At 42.0% G+C, this 16,875-nt stretch overlaps 2 protein-coding genes across 22 annotated transcripts; one reads left to right on the forward strand and one right to left on the reverse strand.

Moving 5' to 3' along the window:
* Nucleotides 1-371: 371 nt before the first annotated feature.
* On the reverse strand, nt 372-6,253 carry LOC109748131 (phospholipase A1-II 6). Of its 13 annotated transcripts, none has more exons than XR_005754338.3 (5): nt 5,776-6,233; nt 5,403-5,678; nt 4,078-4,259; nt 2,846-2,963; nt 372-1,548 (listed from the first exon to the last, which is right to left on the reverse strand). XR_005754338.3 is itself a non-coding variant. In XM_045227828.2 (4 exons), exons 1-4 carry the CDS (start codon nt 5,905-5,907, stop codon nt 2,936-2,938), a joined length of 567 nt encoding a protein of 188 aa, XP_045083763.1. In that variant the 5' UTR covers nt 5,908-6,235; the 3' UTR covers nt 372-2,935. The 13 variants fall into 13 exon arrangements, 7 of the variants coding, with proteins under 7 accessions (XP_045083763.1, XP_040243061.1, XP_045083761.1 ...); XR_002229297.4 differs by having other exon boundaries at nt 372-1,261; nt 5,776-6,232; XR_006662582.2 differs by having other exon boundaries at nt 372-1,261; nt 2,846-4,259; nt 5,776-6,230.
* A 137-nt stretch (nt 6,254-6,390) lies between these two features.
* On the forward strand, nt 6,391-11,063 carry LOC120962967 (mitochondrial intermediate peptidase, mitochondrial-like). Of its 9 annotated transcripts, XR_006662584.2 has the most exons (7): nt 6,403-7,242; nt 7,334-7,415; nt 7,489-7,541; nt 8,108-8,491; nt 8,807-9,147; nt 9,315-9,487; nt 10,825-11,063. XR_006662584.2 is itself a non-coding variant. In XM_040387122.3 (4 exons), exons 1-4 carry the CDS (start codon nt 7,064-7,066, stop codon nt 8,370-8,372), a joined length of 579 nt encoding a protein of 192 aa, XP_040243056.1. In that variant the 5' UTR covers nt 6,681-7,063; the 3' UTR covers nt 8,373-8,676. The 9 variants fall into 9 exon arrangements, 2 of the variants coding, with proteins under 2 accessions (XP_045083764.1, XP_040243056.1); XR_006662588.2 differs by having other exon boundaries at nt 6,402-7,242; nt 7,511-7,541; nt 9,315-11,063; XR_006662589.2 differs by having other exon boundaries at nt 7,511-7,541; nt 8,127-8,491; nt 9,315-11,063.
* Nucleotides 11,064-16,875: the final 5,812 nt, after the last annotated feature.

Here is a 16,875-nt window from a genome sequence, read left to right on the forward strand (position 1 = left end):
GAGAGGAAGACGCGATATTGGTTGGGTTGAAATAAAAAAAAGAGGGTAATGTCGAGTTAAACAAAATTTAGGAGAATCTTTAGGGAGTCCCCTATTCCTCTTGTATCCCCCAACCCTACCCAGGCGACACCCTCGACATCCATGTTCATCCCCTCTAATGGCTACAAGGAGAAAGAGAGGGTTGGGGAAAGGGTGAGTGGATGAAGGGAGAGACGGAGATATGTAGAGAGAGGAAGAGCGAGAGGGAGAGAGAGGGAAGGTTTACATTACGATTGGTGCCGACTGGCATTGTAGCGCGTAGCAACGCACGGGCGTTCTACTAGTGCATATAGCTCACGAAGGTGAAAGACCGCCGTAGTACCCCGTCCAAATAATAAATATGTGACTCGTTACTCAAATTTCACATATAATTCGACAACGTACACGAAGAGAGCAATGATAAGTATCTATTACAACTAAGATCTACTTAATGCATTTGAGATATTCCTATACAACGCCGCTTGAGATATCCTTGTACAACGTCAGGAATGTTGTCTTTCGCTTCATTCGCATGGTACTCCATTCTTAACTCATAACAATCCTGCACGAGTAACACATATAATTAGCATAAAAAATTTACATGGAAGATGTATGAATGTACAATATAGAAGACTCATCATGCATTGTATACAGAACCTGGTTATATATTACGACCATATATATACAACGCAGTGTCTCACTTTATCCGGATGCCCCTCGATGACTTTGCCATGGTTGCCTCCGCCATGGGCGAACAGAGCATGAACTTTAATCTCCTAACATTTCAACACATAACTAACGAAACTAAATGAAGTAAAAAACAATATTTTTTGGTTCAACTTTTTTGATGGGCAAACAGTAGGGAAATCCTCTACTGTGTAATTTTCATTAATAAATTAAGGAAAAAGGGAGGATTGTACATATTTACATAAATACATAGGGCTAGAGGATACCCGTAAAAAGGAAAATAAAGTCTGAGGATCAAGAGCTCAAGAGATTGAGGACATCCAAGCATTCAGAGGGTCAGAATCCAAAGGTTTAACCCTACATGTGACCAGATTAAGGTTCTTGAGAAAGTTCCCGAGCCATCCAAACAAAGATGCTTGCTTCCCTTAAAAAATCCAAGAATTCATCTGTTTTCGAATATTCCATGGCACAGAATAGATGATCTCCAATAAACAAGGGCCAGCAAAACTATATTTAGTTATCTGAAATAATACTTCACCAACACTGCTGAGCAAATCTGCAACAGGAAATAAATGTTACCTGGTCTCTCTTAGAGAAATTCAGTCATTTTATGAGGAGCTCTATTCTACACAGAAAGTAGTAGAAGTTGAGGCGGTTCTTCACCATGTCATGCTTAACACATACTCAGAGAATTCACAATCGCATTAGGCGGAGGCCACAGTCACATTTTTTGCCGTCATACAAATCCAAACTTGTCAATTCTATCAAGGGCGCATCAGACTCACAATCCCTCCTTCCACCCCCTCCGTCCACACACATACAACCCCCCTCTCTCTACCAGGTCTGGAAGGGGAACAACGGCGTCAGTCAAGTCCGCTAGGCCCCCTAAATAACCTAGGGGAAACTAAAAAATGATAAAAAAATGCCATTTTGTGGCAAAAGCAAACAATTTTATTTCACTTTTACGTGTCTTAGCTTTTGACAATGTATACAATTTTACTTTTGCCACGGAGTAGCATTTATGATACATTGTCAAAAGCTAAGAGTGGCAAAAGTGAAGTGTAAAATTTTAGAGTGGCATAAGCAAAGTGGCAAAAAGCTAGAGTGGAAAAAACAAAGTTTTCCCAATAACCTTTGTACATGGGACCCCCCTGTAAAGATTCTCTCCTTAATTTTTTTAACTCTAGCAACATGACCAAAATCTGAACAACTATATTTCATTATCTTAATTATTAATTTTATATACAAAACAACCAAAGCCGTATTATCATCGTTGTAATATCCCAGATTTTCATTTGGATGACGAAACTATTACTACAATAAAAAATAACACAGAAAACCACAGCCAAATAATTTTTAAAATATCTTTTATAACACAAAATAAAAAAATAAAAAATACTCCCTCCATTCCTAAATATAAGTCATTTTAGAAATTTCAATATGGACCACATACGGAGCAAAATGAGTTAATCTACACTCTAGAATATATATATCTCTCTCTCTATATATATATATATATATATCTAGAATAAATCATAGGGTATCCGCAAAAAATCATAGGGTATATATATACGTACCCAAATAAAAATCATAGCATTTAAGGGAAATCATAGGGTATATATACACGTACCCAAATAATAAAAAATCATAGGGTATATATTTACGTACCCAAATATGAGTTTTTCCCCATTTTTTAATGATACTATAGTATTTAAGGAAATAAATTGTTTATGAGGGAATTAATAACATGCCATTTTCTGGAAACCAATCTACAATCAATGGCAGTGCATGCAAGTACAAAAGGAAAGTGAATTATTTGAAAGGCACTACGAATTATTTGTAAGCAAAAAATGAATTAGTGGGTCGGATCCAAACTAGGTGCCCCAAACATTTTACCTATATATATGAATAGTAACACTATATATATATATATATATATATATATATATATATATATATATGTATGTATCTAGTAAGTAGTGGAATTTTAAAAAAGACTTATATTTAGGAACGGAGGGAGTACATATTTAACAGTAGCATAAACATATTGCGCCATGAAGCAAATGTAATCAGTGCATGCACATCAATTTGTTCTCTCTAGCAAAAAAAAACTGTTTTTTTTTGGCAAAAACAACCATACCTCCATTTATTTTGTGGGGCTTTTCCTTCTTCTTTTTGTGCCTTGTTTACAGTTTTCCCTCAACTTTAATGAATTGGCAGAGCTCTTGCCTTACCCGTAAAAACATTCACCTAGATGGCTAGATCCATGTACAAGCAAAAGTATCAAAAACCTTCAAGTTTGCTAGAAATTGATAGCATTAAATGGAATTTCACCTAGATGGCTAGATCCATGTTAACTTTTGAATTGTTAATAGCGAATGTAAAAGGTCCAAGAATATACACAACTGGGCACTGTCACACATTGTCATTAGCTAAAAGACCAAAAAGATAAACATCGTAGGAAGATACATTGATGCAATCCTCCCAAAACTGGTTAACACCAAATTTCAATGGATGCATGCTTGACATGGAGACACCTCCGTTTGAATATGTTGGCAATTAAAAAACAAAACTGCATAGTGGGAAAAATTGACCAGGCTAAGGCAGAAGGATGCAGATGCTGCTCGGGGATAAGTCATTCAGAAAAAACAATCCTCATCGAGGATCTTGCATAGTCTTGCATACATAACTGGATCACCTCTACTATTAAAGGCGATAAAAATATGTTTTTCTATGACAACAAATTCAAATCTATCCTGAGAAGACAGAGCACACACCAGTGAAAACAAATATTAAGAACACAAATACTCAAATAAAATAAACCAAAGCACGAGTAGGTTGTTGATGGCCTGCTCGGCTTGGCCCATCTATTCACGCAAGAAAGTATTAACCAAGGTTTACGAGTCGATGAGTCGACAAGTCGTTCTGAGGATGAGACTCATAGACTAAGCATGACTAATCGACACGAATCGACACTGAAGTTTCGACTCAATAGACTAGTCGACACTGAAGTCTAGTCGGCCCTGAAGTTGAGACTCATAGACTAGTCTACAGACTAGTCTTGACTAGTCCTTGGACCCATAATCCATGGTATTAACATAGGCAAATTAAATTAGACCCAGAAAGTAAATTTGTTTTACGTAGACTCAAAAAATGTTATAGTTCAGTAGATCTTAAGCACCCAGTTTTACGACAACCACCTCCTATAAATTTCTGTGCTCCAAGTTCACAATGACATGGCCCAACTAAAGCTCCTTCTTGTTCTATTTCTTATCTGGCAAACCACCTCATATCTCCCAAATACTGACTAACATCTACAAACATATGCATAACAATTATCACCACATCACACGGGCATAAGAAAACACATACCTTAGTCCTAGTCGATGAAGATGTTGGATCTTTGCACGAGTGCCCACGTACCTTGGTGTAGAGTGGACATTGTCAGACTTGAAGTCTGCTTGGACGGCGTGCTCGCATCGTCCCACATAGCAGGGGCCACTGCTTGCACCGCGCTCTCGGACACTGCTCTGCCACTGCCACAAGCACCAGCCCTGACGCGAGCAGCCGACCAAGATGTTGAATGTTTCCATTAGTGCTGCGTTCAGGTGTGCAGTTCATTTAGTAAACTAAAGACATGGTATAAATTATCATTGAGCAATGTGTGGGCTAAAAAACATCAGTTCGTGTACTTGCAATGAAGATTCTGAATTTTCAAACTATCTTGCTACTTCACACTCACGGCTGGCTTATCTTATTCTTATCAGTCATTACTACTGAATAATATATTGGCAGAAAACAATGAAATAGCAAGTCATTTGATCAGTAGATAGAAGCAGGAGCACATCTGCAAAAACACCTCTAAAGCATGTTCTTTAGAAATAAGGAACGGCCTTAATACAAACGATGCAAACCTTAAGGCGCATTTTCTTACAATATTGTCTCAGTTTAAGGACCCCACATTATACACAGTGCACCAATACAATTTTCCTAGCTATTTCAGGGCATAGAGTTCAAGAACAACAACACCAACGCTATTGAACTCTTGCTCTAGTTTTAGTCCATAGGTTTCAGTCCGCTCAATATCTCTTCTACGTAAAAATTGTCCTAATGGCCCCTCCTCCCGTTTCTGTCAAACCAATTCTCATTAAAATTTCTCAAACTTTAGGAGGACTCCATAAACCTGCAAATAAGTGTTCATAAGAACCACACCCCAAGGGATACAGATGGAAGAAAACTACGAACATTCTAGTAATTCAGTTAATGGGCAGTGTGCATAGGGCATCATATTGACTATATGACATTGTGTCAGATGATGTACAAAAAAGCTTGGCAATACGAGCAATGGCAGCATACTGATGCCGATGCCGCATTTTCATAAAGTTGTCTAGTCTAAACGAACAAGCATACCATGTTGAAATTTCTAGTGACGCGATGATGTGAAATTGAGAATTGAAAACAGAATTCTAGTACTAAACATAAATTTAAAAATACGCCTATAATTCACTTCCCTACATCAACTAAGCTTCAGTTCAAAACTTCAAAAGGGACAAAGGCATGAATTTTGGGGAAGCACGGACTGGTTCATGGATAAAGCAGACAAGAATGGCACAAGGGCAGTGACTGAATATTCTATAGTGGTAAAGACATGCATGAATATATTTTTATGTTTTCCTCTATGAAATTTTCTCCTTCACCTTCATCAACGCTGTGGAAAATGTCTCGAGCGTCGCCGACGCGGTCCGGAACAGATCGCAGAGGCCGGTGGCCGTGGCAGCGTTAATCCGCTTCTTGAAGCCGGTGCCGCCACCGTGCAGGGCGAACGTGAACGCCATGACTGGGTACGATGCAGCGGCCGTGCAGCTGTAACCATTCTCAATGATGTCGAACGCGTTTAGCGCTGCCCCAAGGCTGTGCCTCGTCATGGTGATGCTCACCTCCTGACACTGAACCGTGTCCACCACAGCCCGCGCCTGACATCCATGGTTGCATGAGCATGCATCTGCAAGTGAGCTCAACACTGAACCGTGTACCATGTATATGACGGTGCCATCGTATTCACAAGATTACCTGGTCTCTGTCGTTGTCCTTGTTGTTCGTGGAGATGGAGATCCAGCCGCGGTGCACCAAGCATCTGTGCAGGCGGCCTCGCCGAGGAGGCCTCTGGGCGGCACTATGGCGAACTCGAGATCGTTGACCCATTCCAGAGCCTGGATCGTGCCGCGCCACGCGACGACTACATCACGACGCCAGCGCGCGGCCTTTCCCTCGTCCGTGGTGGATCCCGTCGCACCATGCGCAGTGGTGGAGGCTGGATCCCGTCGGGAGGGACAATACGGGGCCAATGGCGGACGGGTCTGAGTGGAGGCCACGGCCATCGCGGCGCCAATGGAGACCGTGGTTAGGCGGCGGCGCAGGCGACGATGCGTGCAGAGGAGGATCGCGGCGGCTCCTCTCGGACCTCGGCGGTGGCGGCTCCCCTCGGATCTCGGCGGCGGCAAAGTGCTCCGCTATGGCGGCTGGTGCATTTTTTTTTTACGGAGGAAACAGATCGAGGGGAGTAGAGGGAGCCTCGGTGGCTGATTTTTTTTTTCACCTGCAACGGGGAGAGACGAAAAAAAAACAACGAAAAAAACCGGACGAAAGTGGTGGGATGAAAATAAACCGTAAATGTTATTCACCAACTCAGACATCTCTATTCTTAATGGACGAGTTGGTTGAATAGTCCCACCACTTTCGTCTGGTTTATTTTCGTCTGGTTTATTTTCATCTCACATCCCACAACCATATCTACTCACGATAATTTTTTTACCCTCACAATAAAAACTTTCCTAACCTTTCCAAAGTTCCCTAACTAGACACGTTATAAACGAGCAAGAACTGATAGCACGTTACTAATCAATAAAATTTAGTTTCATGACAATCAATTCCAAATCCTAATTTTCCTAATACGTCGATCTTTCTCTGCTCCTAATGTCTCAGACCCCCCTCCCTCGTACGATCGCCTGACCCACGCCCTCTTCCTCTTTCCTTTTTCACCGCTGCACCTCCAAAAAAAACCATCAATCACGCAACCCCACCTGCCTCTCCCCAACTCCCCAAGCGACATCCTCTCTCCCCTCCCTGCCGCCCCCAAGACGCCCTCATCGGCGCACTCTTCATCGGAGCGCCGTCCGCTGGAAGCCGGAGTCGGGAAGGAGAGCAGCCACCAGCGGGGGAGACCACAAGGGGAGGTGTTGGTTCTTCCTCCGATTGATGCATCGCTCATGGGGGCACTGCTGGTGGGGGGCGGGGAGCGATTTGGTGGCCGTGCTGGGGCCCGGCGGCGTGGGCGGGTGCGCTGGAACTGGTCGTGTCGATGGCGTCGTTCCCGCCAGAGACCACGTTCGTGTGGGTGCTGGCCAGCGGCGGGTGCGCGGGCGGATCGGTGTGCGTGCCTCTCGACGGTCTGCTCGACCCGGGCGGGTCGATGGTTGTACGGCTTCCATGTGCTGCGCACGGCGAAGGGCTTTCGTCGCTCGACGAGGTCATCCAGCGGTAAGGGGGAAAACCCCCTTCGATCCCTAACACTATCCCACCACAACAATCCATTGCTAAATTCTCTATGATTGTTTGGGTAAATTTGCAGGTCGGACGAGCTCGTTGGCCAGATTGGGCAGCTGCCGCCCTCTGCTGAGATTGTTCACACCATGGATGAGATCTCCAACACTGTAAGTTACTCTTCTTTGGTTACGTTTTATTTAATCTGTGTAGTTTGATGTGGGTTGGCTGATGATTGGCTAGGTTTGCTCGGTCATTGATTCAGCGGAGCTGTGCAGGGACACGCACTCAGATAGGTGAGTGGATGACGTCTGCTTGCTTCTTGTGTAATAATTCGGAAGCTCTGCAACAAAGTGTTAGCTTTGAATTTTGGAAGGCAGCAAATAACTTGCGTATCGACTTTGAGAAAGGAGGGATTCATCTTCGTAACAGTTGCCATAGTGATAGTTATATTCTGTTGCGATTGTTAGCTTTGAATTTGAATTAGAAAGATAATCCTCTACCATTGCAGATAAACTCAAGCATCTTAATCAGCTGAACCTTGCAATTGCGCATCTGGGTAGAAAGTAGGTATTGGGCAGGCCGTTGCTAAGCTTAGTACTATTTTTACCGTCGAACTTGCGTATATTGAAGTCAGTTGTAGTTCCAATTTGGAATTTATTACCATGCATATGAGCATATTAAGAGAAGCCGGTTTGGTTCCATTGATTTGCTATAGAACGTTTTATTAGATATGAAGGTGCCTGGCCTTTCTTTTACAAAAATAGGGTAAGACCTACTTTGAAGAAAAATTGCTTGTTATGTTTACGAGTGGAGCGAGAAAACAATTGCTAATCTCCTTTCATATACTCATTTTGTGTAGCTTAGTTGTCCATCTACAGACATTGGTGGTCATGCCTTGCCCCTCTCTTCCCTCCAAGCTTGCCGCCCTCGCCCCCCTCTTTGAGGTAGCCGCACGTTGCTCATCTCGGTGGCGTCAGGCGCGGCCGTCTCTACCATGGCATCGGTGTGGCCTTCCCTGCAAGGAGCGGCGCCTCCTTGGTACGATCGCGACACTGATTCAGCCGAATCGGCGGGGGTTACTAGGCTCACAGGCTAGCTTTTCCTCGGATGCATCGATGTTCTAATTGTGATGGCATGACCATAGATCGTATGAGTCTAGAAGACTTTGAGGCGGCTCATCTGCGTGGATGGTTGTGGCTGGGCACACAATCCATTAATAATCCTTCAAATTTTCACACAGAAGGTCCCCTCCTTTTCCTTTTTGCATTTTTTCTTGTTAATTTTTTTAGATTGCTTGCGTTGGCAAATTGAAGAAAGACTCTGAATCCTAGATTTCTACGTTCTATCAGAAGCTTGTAACTGATCTGTAAGCTCACCAGCCAAGCTGACCATTTGGATTTCAGTAGATATATGGAGTATATTTACTCACATTGCCCACGACTTGTTTGAAAAAATTTCTCTTCTGATTTGGTATTGCATTGCTGAGCACTTATGTGAATTACATGCAGCATGTGTATGTTCTATAGCTTCTATTGTACAGTTTTCCTTCTTTTTTCAGGTTGTCCAGATGAGCACTGGCCACTGGGAAATGGCAACTTGGTTGAACTGAATCAGCTCTAATCTCCTAAATTTGTGCATTTATCTTTAAAAAACACTGCAGTGCTACCTCCCCGTAGTAATAAATAAGTATATTATGAAACTCATATATGATTATTACTATTATTTTTGCACGTTCAATCAATTCCACTGATAAATCATTTATGCTTTTTTAGAACAAGCATCAAGCATCATGTGGCATTATAGTCATTGGTGAAGATTGACAATGCACTCAAATACAAGACTTATGATGGTGTTTGGTGACTGATAAACATGATTGGAAAGGTGCTTTCCAAGCATAAGGTGAATCTTCTACATTTCACTTTTTAATATAATTTGGTCGGTGCGATGTATATTTTCTGAAAACTATATCGCCATTGTGGGTTATCTGACTAAAATTACATTCTCTGCTTGGCACTGATTCATATATATTAATATGGGCAAAGGAAATTCACAATATTTTATTTCAGGGAAAGACTTCTAAAACCAGTGAAGTGTCTTAGCAAGGATGACACGTCGTTGTGCCTCTCGGCCTGAACAATATAGCTCGTTTAGTTCATCACCACAACTGGCTACACGGCGTGACGGAGCAGCTCCACATGTCCTACGAGGACACGGAGTCAGCATTGCACGGCCGTCGTAGGTGAGAGATCGTGCCATCGTGCCGCATGACCCCCGTCGGCTCTAGACTGGTTTGTTGGTTTCTCTCCTTTAGATGTGGGATTAGGAACGGAAAAGTCGGTTTGTCGCCAATTCATAGAAAAGGAATAGCCGGTTGTCAAACAAAGGAAGGAGGCTGGCTGGTAATTGGGACTGGGGCATTGAGATTGAAATTAACATGTGTCGTGAATCGACGAGGGTCTCACGGGTGGAACATATGAACCGGGCACGTAAGATTTTTTTCCCGTGAGAGAGGAGGAATAATGCGAGAGAGGAAGATGCGTCTATGGCTCGAGGGCTACTATTTCTTGCAAAAGCAGTGGCAGGGTGCAATCGATGGAGAAGGAGAGGCTAGGAAGGAAGAAGAGAAAGTAGCACACGATCTGGACGGGTGGCTGTGCATGGGCTATTGTGTTGTGTGCCTGCGGCCAAGCCAATTGGGAGAGAGGCAACCACCGCAGAGATAGAGGAAAGAAGCAATCCATGCATGTTGCTCACCATCAGGGTAAGGTGGGTAGTTTATGTCGCTATGTCGTCGCATCGGACGACTGGGAGCAGGGAAGAAATTAAAGGAGAAAATATCATAGCGGTAGAGACTGGGCCCAAAAATTGGCAAGTTCATCCCAAACCCATTTTTGATGTTTCATGGTCACCTCTCCGTCCGTACACCGAACTAGGAACTCGCAATTGTTTCTTGTTATTGAACTAGACATAATCAGTCCATTTAAAATTGGTACAGAACCATGCATATTTTTGAGTTGATACAAAAAGACCAATGGTTTCTTTTTTGCATTATTGTCGTCCAGAGTGTAAGAGTTCCAGCCAAAACAAGTTTATGCCTAACATTTAGTTAGTAATGACTGAAATCTGTTTTCAAATTTAAGCAATGAGGATGTTAGAACTAAATTATAGTTCCAGCATGAAATTAGGTAATTTCTTGTAGATAATCATAGTGGTATATTTTGTTGTGTTCGGTTAACAAGAATTAAAAATATAGAGATATTGTTGAGGAAACAATAAGTTAAGTGGATTCATGGTTGACAAGCAAAGTTATTTTGGGGAAAGTTCCATAGTAATGTTTACGAGCATTTAGCATGTGTGTCATGCTTGTTTTCAGTGGAATATTACATGATATGGTTCTATAGGTTTTGGAGCTTCTACTGGTGTGGGTAGTTATTTGCTTAATGGTGTAACTTAAGCCAACTGCATAATGACCTTCATATGGTTTCGCCATTGTTTTTTCTCCCGTTGTGCTTGCGTGTTCAATCTTGTTATTATTGCATCTTGTGGTCTACTCTGATAGGTCATGTTTGTTTGTAGGGTGACATTTTATACATCTAGGGAACCAGGGCAATTTGGACATGTGATATTTCCTCGAGTAAGCAAACTTCTTTTGTATGGCCCAGCATGATGATCAACACATCTGGTTTTATATGGTGCCACTTTTGTTGTATACAACAAGCAACTATTCATTTTGTGTGCCTTGCAACAACATCATAATCTCATTAAACCTGCAATAGATCCAGTAGTAGAAAAAGGGTCAAATGTTCAGCTCATTACTACCGGTTTGAATTTGAGCCGGCACTAATGTGACCATTAGTGTCGGTTCCAACGGCTAGGCGGGCCGCTCTCATTAGTACCGGTTCGTGCTGAACTTTTAGCACCGGTTCATGCCACGAGCCGGTACTAAAGAGAGTGGTGGCAGGATGTTGTCAGTCTGGGGCCCCTCCAGCACCTTTAGTACTGGTTCGTGCCTCGAACCGGTACTAAAGGTCATCCTATATAAACCCTTCGTCCACACGCGCTCTGTTCTTCCCCTTTCCCCTCTCCTCTCTGTTCTTCCCTTCTTCCTCTCGAGCTCATCACAAATTTTGCCCAAATTTTGTCAAGATTTGAAGGCCCCCGTCCATTCAAATGATCACAAAGGTTAGAAACTTTGTCCTTTCATCTCTCATTGCTAGATTAGCTCTTGCAATGGTTTATATAGTGATTAATTTGAGGGTTTTAGTAATTTGGGAGGAATTATATATATGTGGTAGTATTTGATTTATATGCAATTTGAGGTCAAAATAACACTTAGTTTGCATATGTAGATGTGGTTTACTTAGTGCCTTCTAAATCTCCGTCGTAACCACCGTCGATCGCCCACACCGTCCCGTCGCCGGCACCACCTTGTGGTGAGCCTCTTGTTCTTATCTTTTTTATATAAAAAATTCATGTTTGTGTGATTTGGATATATAGTTACTCGTATAATTATCTTACCCGTACATTGTTTGTTATACATAGTGCCATGGTTTTGATATCCGTCCCCGTCGGCCCTCGTCCGTGTTATGATTCGGATGTGGTATATTCTCTTTTAAAACTATTTGTTGCATTTCGTGTTTATGACAAATTATGCCCATCAAGTTGACATAGATCCAGCATTGGATAGCACCGTCCCATCCATGCCGAGAAGCAGCGTTGGTTCCGCCCCGGGCGATGCACTCCTGGATAGATACCCTGTGGATGACATCATGGAGAGCACTAACTGTGAGCTACACTTCAAAATGAAGAACATATCCATGAAGGTGGCGGACACCATTGCTTATACAAATTCCCCTGATGCAACCTTCCATTGCAACCCGATTCCAGCCGGCTATGCTCGTGTCGTGGTTGATGAGGTGGTGGACCAATATTCGGGGCTAGAGCTTGACATTCCTGGAGGTGACGAGGAGCACACACTGGGAGAGGCCAAACATCGTATCATCCTATGGAGAAAGGATTGCATCATCTTTCGAAGGCCACCGACACCGCGCCAGCCGACTCCTCCTCGAAGTCCGACACCGCATCAGCAAACTCCCGCTCCTCCAAGTCCACCAACGCGCCAGGCCACTAATACGTCCATTTTGCATCATGCTTTTATATCGATATTTATTGCATTATGGGCTGTTATTACACATTATGTCACAATACTTATGCCTATTCTCTCTTATTTTACAAGTTTTACATGAAGAGGGAGAATGCCGGCAGCTAGAATTCTGGGCTGGAAAAGGAGCAAATATTAGAGACCTATTCTGCACAACTCCAAAAGTCTTGAAACTTCACGGAGGCACGTTTTGGAATATATAAAAAATACGGGAGAAAGAATCAACCAGAGGGGGCCCACACCCTGGCCACGAGGGTGGGGGCGCGCCCTACCCCCCTGGGCGCGCCCCTGCCTCGTGGGCCCCTTGGCAGGCCTCCGGTGCCCATCTTCTGCTATATGAAGTCTTTTACCCTGGAAAAAAATCATAAGCAAGCTTTCGGGACGAAACACCGCCGCCACGAGGCGGAACCTTGGCGGAACCTATCTAGGGCTCCGGCGGAGCTGTTCTGCCAGGGAAACATCCCTCCGGGAGGGAGAAATCATCGCCATCATGATCACCAACGATCCTCTCATCGGGAGGGGGTCAATCTCCATCAACATCTTCACCAGCACCATCTCGTCTAAAACCCTAGTTCATCTCTTGTATCCAATCTTTGTCCCAAAGCCTCAAATTGGTACCTGTGGGTTGCTAGTAGTGTTGATTACTCCTTGTAGTTGATGCTAGTTGGTTTATTTGGTGGAAGATCATATGTTCAGATCCTTTATTCATATTAATATACCTATGATTATGAACATGAATATGATTTGTGAGTAGTTACGTTTGTTCCTGAGGACATGGGAGAAGTCTTGCTATAAGTAGTCATGTGAATTTGGTATTCGTTCGATATTTTGATGAGATGTATGTTGTCTCTCCTCTAGTGGTGTTATGTGAACGTCGACTACATGACACTTCACCATTGTTTGGGCCTAGAGGAAGGCATTTGGAAGTAATAAGTAGATGATGGGTTGCTAGAGTGACAGAAGCCTAAGCCCTAGTTTATGAGTTGCTTCGCAAGGGGCTGATTTGGATCCATATGTTTCATGCTATGGTTAGGTTTACCTTAATACTTCTTTTGTAGTTGCGGATGCTTGCAATATGGGATAATCATAAGTGAGATGCTTGTACAAGAAAGGGAAGTACCCAAGCACCGGTCCACCCACATACCAAATTATCAAAGTAACGAACGCGGATCATATGAGCATGATGAAAACTAGCTTGACGATAATTCCCATGTGTCCTCGGGAGCGCTTTTCTCTATATAAGAGTTTGTCCAGGCTTGTCCTTTGCAGCAAAAAGGATTGGGCCATCTTGCTGCACCTTATTTACTTTCATTACTTGTTACCCGTTACAATTACCTTATCACAAAACTATCTGTTACCGATAATTTCAGTGCTTGCAGAGAATACCTTACTGAAAACTGCTTATCATTTCCTTCTGCTCCTCGTTGGGTTCGACACTCTTACTTATCGAAAGGACTACGATAGATCCCCTATACTTGTGGGTCACCGAGACTCTTTTTTGACGCCGTTGCCGGGGAGTGAAGCACCTTTGGTAGGTGGAATTTGGTAATGAAAAATTTATATAGTGTGCTGAAATTTACTGTCACTTGTTACTATGGAACATAATCCTTTGAGGGGCTTGTTCGGGGTATCTTCACCCCGACCAGTAGAGCAAAGAGTTGCTCCTCAACCTACTAAACCTACTGAAAATGTTTACTTTGAAATTCCTTCGGGTATGATAGAGAAACTGCTAGCTAATCCTTTTACAGGAGATGGAACATTACATCTCGATTTGCACTTAATCTATGTGGATGAAGTTTGTGGATTATTTAAGCTTGCAGGTATGCCCGAGGATGTTATCAAGAAGACGGTCGGTTTAGGCTATGTGATGATATGGGATCATGGAACTACAACCGATTGAAATTGGAATTTCATCAGAAGTTTTATCCTATGCATCTTGTTCATCGTGATCGTAATTATATATATAATTTTTGGCCTCGCGAAGGAGAAAGCATCGCTCAAGCTTGGGGGAGGCTTAAGTCAATGTTATATTCATGCCCCAATCATGAGCTCTCAAGAGAAATTATTATTCAAAAAATTTATGCTCGGCTTTCTCTCAATAATCGCTCCATGCTCGATACTTCTTGTACTGACTCTTTTATGATGAAGACTATTGAATTCAAATGGGATTTATTAGAAATAATTAAACGCAACTCTGAAGATTGGGATCTCGACGAAGGTAAGGAGTCAGGTATAACACCTAAGTTTGATTGTGTTAAATCTTTTATGGATACCGATGTTTTCCGTGAATTTAGCACTAAATATGGACTTGACTCTGAGATAGTAGCTTCTTTCTGTGAATCCTTTGCTACTCATGTTGATCTCCCTAAGGAGAAGTGGTTTAAATATAATCCTCCCATCGAAGTAAAAATAGTTGCACCTATTAAAGTTGAAGAAAAGACTATCACTTATAATGTTGATCCTATTGTTCCTACTGCTTATATTGATAAACCACCTTTCCCTGTTAGAATGAAGGATTATGCTAAAGCCTCAACTGTGGTTCGTAAGAGTAACACTAGAACGCCTACACCCCTTGAGCAAATTAAAGTTGAACCTAGTATTGCTATGGTTAAAGATCTCTTGGCCGATAATATTGATGGGCATGTTATTTACTTCTGTGATAAAGCTGCTAGAATTGCTAGACACGATACTAAGGGTAAACATAGACCCGTTGTTGGCATGCCTGTTATTTCTGTTAAAAAGGAGATCATTTCTATCATGGCTTATGTGATATGGGTGCTAGTGCAAGTGCAATACCTCATTCCTTATACGAAGAAATTATGCATGATATTGCACCCGCTGAGATAGAGGAAATTGATGTTACAATTAAGCTTGCCAATAGTGACACTATTTCACCAGTTGGGATTGTTAGAATATCCTGCTGATTTTCTTGTTCTTGGTTCCCCACAAGATAGCTTTTGTCCCATCATATTTGGTAGACCCTTCTTGAATACTGTTAATGCTAGGATAGACTGCAAAAGGATGTTGTTACTATTGGTTTGGGGGATATGTCTCATGAGTTTAATTTTGCTAAATTTCGTAGACAACCCCATGATAAAGAATTACCTAGTAAAGATGAAATTATTGGTCTTGCCTCTATTGCCATGCCTCCTAATGATCCGTTAGAACAATATTTGCTCGACCATGAAAATGATATGTTTATGAATGAAAGAAGGGAAATAGAAGAAGTATTCTTTAAACAGGGACCTATTTTGAAACACAACTTGCCCGTTGAAATCCTAGGGGATCCTCCTCCACCCAAGGGTGATCCCGTGTTTGAGCTTAAACCATTACCTGATACTCTTAAATATGCTTATCTTGATGAAAAGAAGATATATCCTGCTATTATTAGTGCTAACCTTTCAGAGCATGAAGAAAAGAAATTATTGAAAACTCTGAAGAAGCACCGTGCTGCTATTGGATATACTCTTGATGATCTTAAGGGCATTAGTCCCACTTTATGCCAGCACAAAATAAAATTGGAGAAAGACGCTAAACCAGTTGTTGATCACCAACGACGGTTAAATCCTAAGATGAAAGAAGTGGTAAGAAAAGAAATACTAAAGCTTCTGGAGGCAGGTATAATCTATCCCGTTGCTGATAGTCAGTGGGTAAGTCATGTCCATTGTGTCCCTAAGAAGGGAGGTATTACTGTTGTTCCTAATGATAAGGATGAATTGATCCCACAAAGAATTATTACAGGTTATCGAATGGTAATTGATTTCCACAAATTAAATAAAGCTACTAAAAAGGATCATTACCCCTTACCTTTTATTGATCAAATGCTAGAAAGATTATCAAAACATACACATTTTTGCTTTCTAGATGGTTATTCTGGTTTCTCTCAAATACCTATGTCAAAAGAGGATCAAGAAAAGACCACTTTTACTTGCCCTTTCGGTACCTTTGCTTATAGACGTATGCCTTTTGGTTTATGCAATGCACCTGCTACCTTTCAAAGATGTATGACTGCTATATTCTCTGACTTTTGTGAAAAGATTGTTGAGGTTTTCATGGATGATTTCTCCATATACGGAACTTCTTTTGATGATTGCTTAAGCAACCTTGATCGAGTTTTTGCAGAGATGTGAAGAAACTAATCTTGTCTTGAATTGGGAAAAGTGCCACTTTATGGTTAATGAAGGTATCATCTTGGGGCATAAAATTTCTGAAAGAGGTATTGAAGTTGATAAAGCTAAAGTTGATGCTATTGAAAAGATGCCATGTCCCAAGGACATTAAAGGTATAAGAAGTTTCCTTGGTCTTGCCGGTTTTTATAGGAGGTTCATTAAAGACTTCTCTAAAATTTCTAGGCCTCTGACTAATCTCTTACAAAAAGATGTTCCTTTTGTCTTTGATGATGATTGTGTAGAAGCATTTGAAATACTTAAGAAAGCCTTGATTTCTGCACCCATTGTTCAGCCACC

The sequence above is a fragment of the Aegilops tauschii genome, chromosome 4 (genome assembly GCF_002575655.3).
Source record: "Aegilops tauschii subsp. strangulata cultivar AL8/78 chromosome 4, Aet v6.0, whole genome shotgun sequence".
Classification (NCBI taxonomy): Eukaryota; Viridiplantae; Streptophyta; class Magnoliopsida; order Poales; family Poaceae; genus Aegilops; species Aegilops tauschii.